The sequence below is a fragment of the Rattus norvegicus genome, chromosome Y, assembly GCF_021556685.1.
Source record: "Rattus norvegicus strain SHRSP/BbbUtx chromosome Y, alternate assembly SHRSP_T2T, whole genome shotgun sequence".
NCBI lineage: Eukaryota > Metazoa > Chordata > Mammalia > Rodentia > Muridae > Rattus > Rattus norvegicus.
In genome coordinates, this window is record NC_141555.1 from 1,451,754 (window position 1) to 1,466,930 (window position 15,177).

The 15,177-nt window shown below is 36.9% G+C and overlaps 1 protein-coding gene across 4 annotated transcripts in view; it reads right to left on the reverse strand.

Annotated features, from left to right (window-relative positions):
* Positions 1-15,177, reverse strand: part of Usp9y (ubiquitin specific peptidase 9, Y-linked) — a 144,729-nt gene that overhangs the window by 23,903 nt on the left and 105,649 nt on the right. For all 4 annotated transcript variants that reach the window (NM_001329902.2, XM_087601285.1, XM_087601288.1 and 1 more), the window contains 2 exon segments: positions 8,328-8,518; positions 9,632-9,843. In NM_001329902.2, coding sequence (NP_001316831.2) covers positions 8,328-8,518; positions 9,632-9,843 — 403 coding nt within the window.

Here is a 15,177-nt window from a genome sequence, read left to right on the forward strand (position 1 = left end):
AATTTAATATCAAAATGGTATTGCAGATATCAAACATGCTTTGATCCTTCTGTTGTACCCAAGAAACACGCCTCAACAAAAGGGATAAATAACACTTCCAGGTGCAACTGAACCTAAAAGGAAGCTGGTATAGCCACTGTAATATCTGATAAAATAAGACCTCAAACCAAAACTAATAAGAGATAAGGAAGAATACTACACATTCACCAAAATAAAAATCCATTAAGAGGACATTTCAATCCTTGGTATCTATGCCCCAAATACAAAGACACCCACAGTTGTAAAAGAAACACTATTACTGTTAAAATCACATATCAACACCATTCCCCTCCAACTGCCAATACCCTACTCTCACCAGTAGACATGTCACACAGACAAAAACTAAACAGAGAAATTCTGGAGTTGACATTGTAAGCCAAATATATGATCTAATATATAGTGTTGGAACATTTTGTCCAAACTCAAAAGAATATACCTCTTCAGCTTCCCATAAAAACTTCCCCCAAAATTGAGCACATATTCAGACACAAGTCTCAGTAGATGTAAAAAAAATAAAATAACTTTTTGTGTCTAATCTGACCACCATGGACTAATGGTGGGCATCAACAACAAAAACAAAAAAACCTTATAAACTTAATGGAAACTGAACAACTCTTTATTGAATTAAAAATGGGTCAAGACAGAAATAAAGAAATAAAGACTTTCTAGTATTGAATCAAAATTGAATACACAGCATAGCCAAAATGAGGGGATATAATGAAAGTGGTACTAAGATAGTTCATAGCAAGAAGTGTACACATAAACTGAAAAGATCTCATATTTGCAAATAAACAGCACACCTGAAAGATCTAGAATAAAAACAAGCACTCACATGCAAAAGGAGTAGAGGGGGAAAATAATCAAACCTGGCCTGAAATCAATAAAATAAATCAATGAAACAAAAGAGATGGTGGTACTTTGAGAATACTAACAAGACAGACAAATCTCTTATCCACTAGAAAACAGAGAGCATATCCTTGCCTATTGAGTTCTGTATAAAAAAATCACCCCAAATGGTAGTCAGTCAGGCTGTGAGATTCTCCCCAATCACCCTGCACTCCTCCTTACCTCCTCTGTGGGGCTTTGGGGCCTGATCACTGCTGGGCCTGTTCCTCCCAACTCTCCTGCTGGCCATCTGAACAAGGGCCTTGGCATACATATTATTATTATCTACTTCTATGGGACTCTGGACTGTGTGTGCAATTGAATGCCTGCTCTTGGAACTCTTTTCCTTTTGTTCTGTTACTGTGTTCAACTTCCATACAATAGTTTTTGTTTCACTTTATTATACTTTTTTGTTATGTTTTATTTTTTTTAAAGATTTATTTATTTGTAAGTACATTGTAGCTGTCTTCAGACACACCAGAAGAGAGCATCTCATTACAGATGGTTATGAGCCACCATGTGGTTGCTGGGATTTAACTCAGGACCTCTAGAAGAGCAGTCAGTGCTCTTAACCACTGAGCCATCTCTCCAGCCCTATGTTTTGCTGTTATCTCATAGAAGCCTGTTCTTTTCTAATGACAGGCAAAAGTGATTGGATCCAGAGGAGAGCAGAAATGCAAGGAACTGGGAAGAGTAGAGAGAGGGGAAACTATAATTTGGATAAACTGTATGAGAAAAGAATAAAATTTTAATCAAAAAATGATTATCAGTAAAAAATAAAATGGATTAAGGACCAGAAAAGGAGTACTAAGATTACGTTAAAAGAAGAAACTATCATACATTTTTACTTTTAAAATTACCTATAGTATTTTCATTTTGCTGTGCCTAAAAGTAGTTAGAAAATCTTTATGATCTTGCAAAGTGAGAGCCCTCCATTGAGTAAACCAATTTTCCCAACTCATCTATACATATTCTTTACAAATAATATTTAAGAGAAAGCTGGTTTATAGCAAGTATTTCAATGTAGTAATACTGATTGTTAACATATAATTAACCAATGCATAATAAATGTGGATTTGGGTTTTCTTGACATCAGATGTATCCCAGGATGGCCTGAAAAACTTGATTCTCCTCCATCCAGCTGCTGAATGCTGGAATTAAAAGAATGAATTGCCATATATATTTTAAGTTGTTTTAGGAACTGAATATGGGAGTATCTGCTTGTTATGTAACCCTGACCCAGGATTCTCTTTTTAAACTGTTAAAGAAGAATAATTTCTGTTTTAATTAGGGTTTTAGTGCTGTCAACAGACACCAAGACTAATGAAAGTCTTGTAAAGGTCAGGGCTGGCTTACAGGTTCAGAGGTCCGGTCCAGTATCATCAAGGCAGAAACACGGCAGCATCTAGGCAGGCATGGTGCAGGAGGACACTGGAGTTCTTTATCTTCATCTGAAGGCTGTTGTGGAAGACTAAGTTCTAGACAGCTAGGGTGAAGGTCATTAGCCCATGTCCACAGTGACACACCTACTCAAACAAGGTCATACCTCCTAATAGTGCCACTTCCTTGGCCAAGCATATACAAACCATCACAATTTCTTTTCCAGAAATGCCATGTAATTGTCATTAACAATGTTTAACATTTACATATTAATATTTACATATCTGGTAAAATAAATATTACAACAATAAAGTATTGGTTAGGAGTTGTGGTAGTTTATATGAAAAAGTCTCCCATGCTTTGGCCCCAGTTAGTAGAACTGTCTTGAATGAATTAAGAAGTTTGGCTTTGTTGGAGAAGGTGTGTCACTGAGGATGAATTTTGAGGTTGCAAAAAACATACAACCATTACATTTTATACTCTCTCTGTCTCCCATTTATAAAGATAAAAGCTCTCAGTTACTACCCAAGATACCATACCTGGTCCTATTCTCTCTTATCACCATGGTCAAAGACTCTAACCCTCTGACCACGTTAAGTTTTGAATAAATTCCTCATTTTTACAAATTGCCCCAATCATGGTGTCTTATCACAGCAATAGAAAATTAACTATGAGTACAATTCTGGGTCCTTCTACTTATGTATATTGGCCATGGCTAAATATGATTTTGATAAAAAAATTACTTTGTAGTTGGAGAATTCTGAATACAATCTGGCTATTTTACATTAGATATAGTCTGTAAATTGCAATCTTTGAGAAAACGTTTGATTCCCTGATATATTTCAGAGTATGATGTCTTCTGACACACCAGAAGAGGCATCAGATCTCATTACAGATGGTTGTGAGCCACCATGTGGTTGCTGAGATTTGAACTCAGGACCTCTGGAAAAGCAGTCAGTACTCTTAACCACTGAGCCATCTCTCCAGCTCTATGCCACATTATTTTAACTGCAGAAAGTTTAAGTCTTAAAAATCATTATTAGTTTTGTTTTCTTCTAAAATATTTTGGTGGTTTGTGGCTCTCTTGCACTAAGCATTGATTACAACTATTGTATTTTTCAATTTATGAGGAAAAAAAATCACTGAAAAATTTAACAGACACTGGCACCAAATTTAAAATTGCTTTTTGGTGGGTGGGTGGGTAGTATTTTCTTTTACCCATTACAGAAACAGGAGATGCACCTTTATTTTATGTCTGTCATCCTTCCGTTTTTCTTATTTTTTTTTTTTTTAGAAATGATAATGACAGAATATTGAGATATGACAAACTGACCTCAAATTGACTATATAGCTGAGGATAGTGTTGAACTTCTGATCCTTTTGCTTCTCTTGCTTAGTGTGTGTATCCATAGCTGATATTATGTGGTTACGGGTTCAGACACCAGAACATTTCTGTATCCTAGATAAGGACTCAATCATCAACTGAACCACATACTCAGCTGTGGTGACTTGAATGGGAAGTATCTTTTATTTATATTTCAGTGTTTCAGTCTGACCCAGATGGTCAGATTGAAAATGATTTAGGAGATGTTGTCTTGTTGGAAGAGGGAGGCTTTAAGGATTCCAAAAATGCACACCATTCCCAAATAGCTCTTTCTTGGGATTGTCTCACGATGTAAGCTCTAAGTGCTTTAGAATCATGCCTGCCTGCTGCTATTCTTCCTTTCCATGATAGTCATGCACTCTAACGCTATGGAACTTAGAATCCAAAATTAATTGCTTTCTTTTATAAGTTGTCTTGCTCATGGTATTTTTTTAACAGCACTTCAAAAGTGAGAAAGACATCAGGCTTCCTTTAATTTCTTCTGATAGTTTTTCCACAGATTTCTGAAACAGTATATCTTAGGGTTTTATTGCTGTTCTAAGACAGCAACTCTCAAAAAGAAAAACATATATTTAACTGGGGCTGGCTTATAGTTTAGAGGTTTGGTTCATTACTGTCATGTCAGCAAGCAGGTTAAGTATCTCTTCAAGTACCTTATTTGTTTGAAAGTTTTAAATTAGATTTCAACTATCATAGAGAACTGCATGCCAGTACCTTTTCAGTGCTAGAAAAAAATAGAAGTACATGTATGTGCTAATATGTGGGGCCACAGAATTTTAATTTTAAAAAGTCTTCTGAATCTTCTGGTTATCATCTTAATATTTCTAAAAAATAGTAATCAAAAGTGACAACAGACAGGCATGATGGCATGTGCATAATTTGAAGGCTTAGGCAAGAGGATACTTGCTTGTTCAAGACTATTCTGGAAAATATAGTGATATACAAAACTACAAAGTCTCAGATTAAAAAAAAACTCTAGAACAGAACAAAAAATTTTATCCTAGACTATTATATGTACTCTATAGATTTATTTTGAGTAATTGAATTTATGCAAATTTGAGTTTTAAATTTTTCGGGAAGCCTAGTGCTTGAATTAATGGAGCGAACCACTCCTCCTGGCTGCACAAAATACTATGAAATATATTACATGTAAATTTTTAATGATTAAATGGTGATTTTTTATTATTGGAATGTTTTGTTATTTAAATTTATGACAGAAAGATACTAGAAACATATTTTATGTCTAGATAAGAAGAGTATGAAGAATAGTAATGGCATTCCCAATATCATCATCACAAAAAGATGAGTGGGAGACCCCAAACATAAATACATTATATTTAAATAAAAATATCTTACACTATAATACAATGAAATACAGATTTTTTTCAAAAGACCAAATTGTGTGGCGTTGCTCCTAAATTGGTAATGTAATGTGTGTGTGTGTGTGTGTGTGTGTGTGTGTGTGTGTATGTGTGTAATTATTTAGTAACTGTATGTATATCAGTAAGTGGTGGCTCATTTTTAGAAAAACCCGGGAATAATATGGAAGAATAGAAATGTTGACTTAAAACACATAAATGATTATGAGCGAAAATAAAGTAATATATTCAAAAGACCATGCTCTGAGTAGGACAGAAAGTGGCCATAATTACAAGATCCCCTTTTTTATTAACTTGAGTGTTTCTTATATACATTTCAAGTGTTATTCCCTTTCCCGGTTTCCGGGAAAACACCCCCCTCCCCCCTCCCCTTCCTTATGGGTGTTCCCCTCCCAACCCTCCCCCCATTGCCGCCCTCCCCCCCATAGACTAGTTCACTGGGGGTTCAGTCTTAGCAGGACCCAGAGCTTCCCCTTCCACTGGTGCTCTTACTAGGATATTCATTGCTACCTATGGGGTCAGAGTCCAGGGTCAGTCCATGTATAGTCTTTAGGTAGTGGCTTAGTCCCTGGAAGCTCTGGTTGCTTGACATTGTTGTACTTTTGGGGTCTCGAGCCCCTTCAAGCTCTTCCAGTTCTTTCTCTGATTCCTTCAACGGGGGACCTATTCTCAGTTCAGTGGTTTGCTGCTGGCATTCGCCTCTGTATTTGCTGTATTCTGGCTGTGTCTCTCAGGAGTGATCTACATCCGGCTCCTGTCGGTCTGCACTTCTTTGCTTCATCCATCTTGTCTAATTGGGTGGCTGTATATGTATGGGCCACATGTGGGGCAGGCTCTGAATGGGTGTTTCTTCAGTCTCTGTTTTAATCTTTGCCTCTCCCTTCCCTGCCAAGGGTATTCTTTTTCCTCATTTAAAGAAGGAGTGAAGCATTCACATTTTGATCGTCCGTCTTGAGTTTCGTTTGTTCTAGGGATCTAGGGTAATTCAAGCATTTGGGCTAATAGCCACTTATCAATGAGTGCATACCATGTATGTCTTTCTGTGATTGGGCTAGCTCACTCAGGATGGTATTTTCCAGTTCCAACCATTTGCCTACGAATTTCATAAACTCGTTGTTTTTGATAGCTGAGTAATATTCCATTGTGTAGATGTACCACATTTTCTGTATCCATTCCTCTGTTGAAGGGCATCTGGGTTCTTTCCAGCTTCTGGCTATTATAAATAAGGCTGCAATGAACATAGTGGAGCACGTGTCTCTTTTATATGTTGAGGCATCTTTTGGGTATATGCCCAAGAGAGGTATAGCTGGATCCTCAGGCAGTTCAATGTCCAATTTTCTGAGGAACCTCCAGACAGATTTCCAGAATGGTTTTACCAGTCTGCAATCCCACCAACAATGGAGGAGTGTTCCTCTTTCTCCACATCCTCCCCAGCATTTGTTGTCACCTGAGTTTTTGATCTTAGCCATTCTCACTGGTGTGAGGTGAAATCTCAGGGTTGTTTTGATTTGCATTTCCCTTATGACTAAAGATGTTGAATATTTCTTTAGGTGTTTCTCAGCCATTCGGCATTCCTCAGCTGCGAATTCTTTCTTTAGCTCTGAACCCTATTTTTAATAGGGTTATTTGTCTCCCTGCGGTCTAACTTCTTTTCTTTGTATATTTTGGATATAAGGTCTCTATCTGTTGTAGGATTGGTAAAGATCTTTTCCCAATCTGTTGGTTGCCGTTTTGTCCTAACCACAGTGTCCTTTGCCTTACAGAAGCTTTGCAGTTTTATGAGATCCCATTTGTCGAACAAGATCCCCTGTTCTAAATGACCTTTAAATTGACAGTGAGGTATGTGCATGAAATTAACTAATTTCTTGTTGTGCTGGTTAGTTTTACGTCAGCTTGACTTTGAGAGAGAGAACCTCAACTGGGAAAATAAATTAGTTTATGAGGCATTTTTCTAATTGATGACTGACTCAATGAAGATGGTACCACATCTGGCCTGATGGTCCTGGGTGCTGAGGAAACCATGAGGAACAAGAAGATAAGTACTCCTCTTTCTCTGGAATCTGGTTCATATTTCTATATTCATGTTCTTGCCTTATTTGAACTCTGGCGTGACTTTCCTCAGCACTGGTTTAAAACCAAGAGTTAGAACCTGAAGTAAAACTTTCCTGCTCAAGTTGTTTATGATGTTTTATCACAGCAATAGAAATCCAAACTAAAATACGTAAGTATTAGAGGCACTTTCCAAAAAAGAAAAAGCTAGAATTAGAATGTAACTTGGACATAAAGAGTGAGGGAAATATCAAGGTTAAACTCATTGGTTTTAACATTAGATATTTCAAACAAACCAAATTATATTCAAATTAAAGACAACATAATATGTCAAACCCAACAAAACAATTTATGAAAAAATGTAATCCTGATATTAAAGAGACTCAAAGTTATGTAGCAAATGAACCCAAAAGAATGCTTTTTTAAAACTCACATTTTGTGTTTGAGAAGAGAGATAAAGAGATAGGGGGCAGGGAGAGTGATGGAATATTTAGTGATATTAAAAAGACTTCTGGGGCTGGGGATTTAGCTCAGTGGTAGAGCGCTTACCTAGGAAGCGCAAGGACCTGGGTTCGGTCCCCAGCTCCGAAAAAAACCAAAAAAAAAAAAAGACTTCTAAGTATGATGATGGATCATAATCATATTTAAAAAAAACTAGCATGGTGAATCACATCTGTAATACCAGTATTTGGAGAGCAAAGAGTGGAGAATTAGTTAAGGGCTAGTTTCAGCTAAACAGGATTTGACATCAGCCTGAGATATACACAAATTCATGTCTCATAAAAGAAACCAAAACAAAATCCAAACCAAAAAAGCAGCACAAAAAGAAAATCATACCCCTAAAGCTTATAAGTTCAGAAAGAACTGATAAAATAATTTGCTTTAGTTTATAAATATCAGTTCCAAGCAACTGTAGTTAAGTATTTCATTTTATATGAGTTACAGAATAGAAACAAATATAAAACCAAAACATACAATAGACCCATTTTTTTCTGAGAGGATATAGTTTCTTTATATTATGGCAATGTTTATATTTTACTATTTAATTACAGTAAGGAAAAAACTGATTAAAATACTATTATTTAAATATTACAACTATATTTAAATATTATATATTACAACTACATATCCTAGTACACATGTTTAAAACTTTAAGGATATTGTAACTATTAGATAAATAAAATTTTAAATGAAATCCACCCATAATTTACCTGAATTGTTGCCAAAATCCTCTTGGCACATAGTACTGTAGTTGAGAAGCAGCCAAATGTCCAAAGGTTATCTGAAGGTGTTTTAAAACACCAATGTTGTAGTCTTTTCGATCTTCTGCTTTATTTAATGTTGGTTTATCTTCAAATTGATGAGGATATCCAAATACATCATCTCTGGGATCAATATTATTCTAGTGTACACCAAAAATAATACAAAATAACAAAACAAGTTTTTTCAAATATAGTGAAATAGAAAAGATATCACATAGTGAATAAATGACTTAATTATTTTGAATTTCCTATATGTAAAACACTTCAATTAATATAATTACATATTTATTTCTAGATGAAATACGAACTCATTCAGATGTAATAAAACAGATATTTTAAATAAATGGGGAGACAGAATGGTGGGTAATAGCACTTTCTGAAAGCAGTATCTACATAAAATGCAGAGCATGGATTGAGTATGCCTTGTAATCCCAGTATTTGGAGGCAGATACAACTCTCTGGCAAGGTAGCCAGCAAAACTGATGGGCTCTCCATATTTAGTGAGAAATCCTGTCTTAAGGGAGTAAGGCAAACTGAGAAAGAGGAAGATATTTGACAATATCCTCTGGATTTTGCATGTGTGTGCATAGCACCCAACCTGACACACATACGAGCAGTAATTATAAAAAATAATTCTGAACATTGGTTGAGGGTGATATTCTAAAATTTGGTTAAGTAGAATGGATTGGAAACAAATAATATCTTTAGAAGAGTCATAGGAAAAATTACAAAATTTCTAGTATTCAGTATTATTTTGAAGGAACAATGCCATATTCACTGTGCTTTAAAATACATGACATGAGAAAATTAATACCCAACATTACAGCTACTGAGAGAAATTATAGTATTACAGTAATATTTTTGTAGCAGAATTTAATTTTATAATGTAGCTGTTTTAATTCAAGTTGGAAACATATGTAGTAGGGACAACATGAAACATAAAATGACTAAGAACAAAAATGAGATTTTATTTGAAGTTTTATTATTTTATCTGCACCATTTCCCTTTAGCTAGCAATATTAAACATCTTTATCAGTACTGAGCCTGGTCTACTAGAAACTCAAATTAAATTTCAAATAGCATGATTGGATTTTTCAGTCTGTATTATATAATGGGGTACACTATAATATGCCACAGGTACCTCAGATATTCTGCCACTATCAAAAAAGTACAACAAACTATTCTCCACTGGAAGAATAAGAATAGCAGTCTTAGAATTTTTAAAAATAAAACAAAACTTGATCAATACTTACTTCACTGTCCTGCCTTTCATCTTTGAATGTATCATCATCTGTATCATTCCATATGTTTTCAATTGCAAGAATACTGTTCCTGATTGAAGGAATCATGTACAGCTGTTGAATCACAGAATTCATATAACAAGTAGCACCAGCATTTTTGAGTCCCACAAATCCTTTTGGTGGGCGGGGTCCAACAGGTGGTAAATATTCCCATTCAGCAAGTGCTTCACAATGAGAGAAGAAAACAAAATGCTTATACCATGAAAATGATTTGTTCAATTTATATCTCCTTTAGGCTAAGAAATCAGTATTAGAAACAACTTTTTTGGTTGGGGATTTAGCTCAGTGGTAGAGCGCTTGCCTAGGAAGCGCAAGGCCCTGGGTTCGATCCCCAGCTCCGAAAAAAAAAAAAAAAGAACCAAAAAAAAAAAAAAAAGAAACAACTTTTTTTAATTAAATGACAGATTCTTTGGAATTCTAAAATTTTCTTTTATAACATGAGCCAAATTGTTCATACTTTTCTTGATATTTACTTCTATTTACACCTTTCCTAGAACTACTAGTTTAAGGTTGTATTTAACACTGAATTTCTGTAGTTTAGTAAAACAAATAATTAAGAGGAATAAAGAGTAAAAAGAGCTGGTCCCCAGCTCCAAAAAAAAAAAAAAAGAAAAGGAAAAAAAAAGAGTAAAAATACCTTAGTATCTTTAAAATATATTGAGTTTACTGTGGACAAAGCTATTAAACATAAATAAAACATTAAAATATTAATTTTAAATAGGTAAAATTACTGTTTCAAACCATAATTCTACAAATAAAAGTAAAAATTCACAAAAACATTTACTTTTCCTTGTCATAAAGTTAAAAATGTCTCTTTTTGCTTTGTCTAGATCAGTGGTCTTTAACATTTCTATTGAAGGCTGTTACTCTTTTCAGTAGTTATTTATGTTGTGGTGACCTCAAACTATAAATTAATTTCATGCTATAATCTGGATACTGTTATGAATTGTGAATAAATGTCTGTTTTAGATGATGACAACTGCCATGAAAGGTCATTCAAACCCAAAAAAGGTCATAACCCATTGAGAACTTCTGTTTTAGATCCACAGTTTTCGTTGTTGTAACGAGAGGAGAGAGTATAACTGAAATCAGTGTGAGAAATACCTATTATTTAAATTCCCTGTACTTAGCAAAAATGAAAACCAACTTAAGGATCATCAATAATTTGTAGGTAAATTATACAAGTTAAGAATATATCACAAATTTGTGGACTCTGGATACAGGAATTTAGAACTAGTAGTGGCAGGAACCTGCTCCCACCCTGAACTGAACTGAACCAGTCCCACAGTTCCCTGAACCCAGATCCTGAGGGGAGAGAGCTGGACCCTCAAAGGTGCAGACAATCCTGAGACCTCAGGGGAGAGAACTACTTCTGCCCATATTCCTGAACCAAGAGAAACCTGCCTAGTGCCCTCTGTGCCCTCTTGACACAGGGACCTTGCCCATATTCCTGAACCAAGAGGAACCTGCCTAGTGCCCTTTGTGCCCTCTTGACACAGGGACCTAGGAGACAGGGGCAGGACCCTTTGTGTTTCTGCCTGCACCAAGAGCTGAAAGCCAGTACACCTGAGAACAGAGGTAAGAGCAACTTTTCTGCACCAAGCAACGTGACTGGAGGTTTCAGGTCACACAAACCCAGGAGCAGCTCTCTGATCCCAGATCTGGCTGAAAGAAAACAGGTCTATTAGGAGTGCTGACACACAGGTCTACAGGAAGATCAAGTCAGTGTCAGAGACAGCAAAACAAGATAAACCAGATGGCAAGAGGCAAGCACAGGAACATAAGCAACAGAAACCAAGGCTACTTGGTATCATCAGAGCCCTGTTCTCCCAGCAAAGCAAATAATAGTTATCCAAATACATTGGAAAAGCAAGATTTAGATTTAAAATCACATTGTATGATGAGGACAGAAGGACAGAAATGACTCCCTTAAAGAAATACAGGATAAGACAGGTAAACAAGTAGAAGCCTTTAAAGAGGAAACAAAAATCCCTTAAAAAGAATTACAGGTGTCCTAACCCTAACCCTAACCCTAACACCCATAAGGAAGGGGAGGGGGAAGGGGGATGTTTGCCCGGAAACAGGGAAAGGGAATAACACTCGAAATGTATATAAGAAATACTCAAGTTAATAAAAAAAAAAAAGAAAAAAAAAGAATTACAGGGAAACATAGCCAAACAGGTGAAGGAATTGAACAAAATCATCCAGGATTTAAAAACAGAAATAGAAACAATAAAGAAAGCCCAAATAGAGACAACCCTGGAGATAGAAAACTTAGGAAAGACATCAGGAGTCAATAGATAAGCATCACCAACAGAATATAAGAGATACAAGAGAGAATCTCAGGAGCAGAAGAAGATTCCATAGAAAACATTGACACAAGCATGAAAGATAATGGAAAACATAAAAAGCTCCTATCCCAAAACATACAGGAAATGCAGGAGATTAATGAGAAGATCAAACCTAAGGATAATAGGTAAAGAACAGAATGAAGACTCCCAAACTTAAAGGCCCAGTAAATATATTCAACAAAATCATAGAACCTAAAGAAAAAGATGTCCATAAACATACAAGAAGCCTACAAAACTCCAAATAGATTGAACCAGAAAAGACATTTCTTCTATCATATAATAGTCAAAACACAAATGCACAAAACAAAGAAAGAATATTAAAAGCAGTAAGGGAAAAAGGTCAAGTTACATATAAAGGCAGACCTATCAGAATCACACCAGACTTCTCACCAGAGACTATGAAAGTCAGAAGATCCTGGACAGATGTCATACAGACACAAAGAGAACACAAATGCCAACCTAGGTCACTACATCCAGCTAAAACCATCCAATGGAAAAAAGAGCATTTTTAACAAATGGTGCTCGTTCAATTGGAGGTTAGCATGTAGAATGCAGACTGATCCATTCTTATCACCCTGTACAAACCTTAAGTACAAGTAGATTAAAAGGACCGCCACATCAAACCAGATACACTCAAACTAATAGAAAAAAAGTGGGGAAGCATCTCGAACACATGGGCACTGGAGAAAATTTCCTGAACAAAACACCAAATGGCTCATGCTCTAGATCAAGCATAAACAAATGGGACCTCATAAAACTGCAAAGCTTCTGTAAGGCAAAGAAAACTGACATTAGGACAAAACAGCAACCACCAGATTGGGAAAAGATCTTCACCAACACCACTCTGGAAATCAGTCTGGAAGTTCCTCAGAAAATTGGATATTGCACTACTTGAGGACCCAGCTCTACCTTTCCTGGGCATATACCCAAAAGATGCTCCAACATATAACTAAGACACATGCTCCACTATGTTCATAGCACCCTTATTTATAATAGCCAGAAGCTGGAAAGGACCCAGATGCCCTTCAACAGGGGAATGGATAAAGAAAATGTGGTACATCTACACAATGGAGTACTACTCAGCTATCAAAAACAATGACTTCATGAAATTCATAGACAAAGGGATGGAACTAGAAAATAGCATCCCAAGTGAGGTAACCCAATCACAGAAAAACACATATGGTATGTACTCACTGAAAAGTGGATATTAGCCCAAAAGCTCTATTTACTCAAGATACAATCTACAGATCACATCAAGCTCAAGAAGGAGGATGACCAAAATGCTAATGTTTCCACTCCTTCTTAAAATGGGAAACAAATATTCATATAAGGGGACATGGAGGCAAAGTTTGGAGCAGAGCCTTAAGGAACATTAGCCCATATATATATACAGCCATCAAAACTAGCTAAGATTGATGAAGCTAAGAAGTACACGCTAACAGAGTCTGATATAGCTAACTTCTGACAGGGTTAAGCTAGAGCATGTCAAATATACAGGCTAGTAGCAAATCATTGAACTGAGAATGGGGTCCTTGTTGGAGGAATTAGAGGAAGTATTGAGGGAGCTGAAGGGATTTTGCAACCCCATAAGATCAACAATGCCAACCAACCAGAGCTTCCAGGGACTAAACCACTACCCAAAGACTACACATGGATTGACCCAGGGCTCCAGCTGCATATGTGGCAGGGAATAGGCTTGTTGGGCACCATGGGAGGAGAAGCCCTTGGTCCTGCCAAGGTTGGACCTCCCAGTGCAGGGGAATGTCACTGGGGGTTGGGAAGGATGGTGGTTGGGGAGGACAAACACCCTAATAGAAGGGTAGGGGCTTAGGGCAAAGAAACTGGGAAAGGGAATAACATTTGAAATGTAAGTTCAAAGTATCTAATACAAAAAGAAATAAATTAGAGATTCATGAAAAAAATAAGTTCTTTTATCAGGTTTTGTTAGTACTTTTAGAATTCCTTACTATTTTTCTTGATTATCTACAGCCCTCTCCCCTCCAAGATTCACCTTCCTCTCCATACACTTCATATTCTCTTTTTTCAGATTCTCCTTAGGTTCCATGACTTGTCTACTTACAGCTTCCTAGCTCTGATCACTGTGATTTGTACAGCTTTCAACTTGTGGAGTGGGTCAGCATCTAACTAGAAAAGTGGCTGGCTATTCCCATGACATCTGTGGCTCAGTGTTCAGTACTCTTGTCTTCCTGCCCTGTCAGTTATAGTTTATAGCATTCACGGCTATGTACTTTTCTCCTGTGGCAATGCACATAGCCCTTTCCAGAACCATGAAAGGAAGTCGGTAGGGATGAAACTTGTTCAGTAACAAGTAACACAAATTTCAAGTATGTGGTGTCCTCAACACTAGTGTCTTATGCATGGTATACACATAAAGCCATAAAGTATAGGCCAACAAAATATAATCAACACACCCAAAGAAGCCAAGCAACGCAGAGGGCCGAAGGGAGGATGGCTGAATCCTTCTGAGAAGGGGAAACAAATTTAGAGGTCAATTGAAGTAGGGATGTGGGTAGAAGAGGGAATGGGGTGGGGGAGCAGTGGGGAAAAGAGATCATGTCTGGGCAGAGGGGGTAAAGGGAGATTGTCTGAGGTGGGGTCAATCTCTAGAACATGCCAGAGATCAGAGATGGGAAGAGGCCTAGCTCTCTAGGTGAGATTCTTAGTACTGGGGAATATGGATCTGGAAGTGGCCACTTCTTGTAGCAGGCAGTACTTCTAGTGAAAGGATAAGGTCAGCAACCAACCCATAAAACTTTTAACCTCAAATGTATCCTGTCTAAAACTTGTGCAGGAAAAAAGGTCAGAGCCGAGACTCGGGGCATGGCCAACTTTTGACTGCCCCAGACTGAGACTCATTTGGGCAAGAACCAATCCCTGACACTGTTAATGGTACTCTGTTATGCAGGCAGATGGCAAACTAGCATAACTGTCCTTTGAGAGATTCTCCACCCAGGAGATAATGAAAAGAGATACAGAGATTCACACCCAAGCTGTAGACAGAGCTTGGGGAGTCTTATCAGGGGAAGATTGGGACAAAGATTGAGGGACCGAAGAGGTCAGGGACTCTTACAGTTAACTAACCTGGACCCTTTGAGGCTCCCAGAGACTGACTGAATCACCAATCAA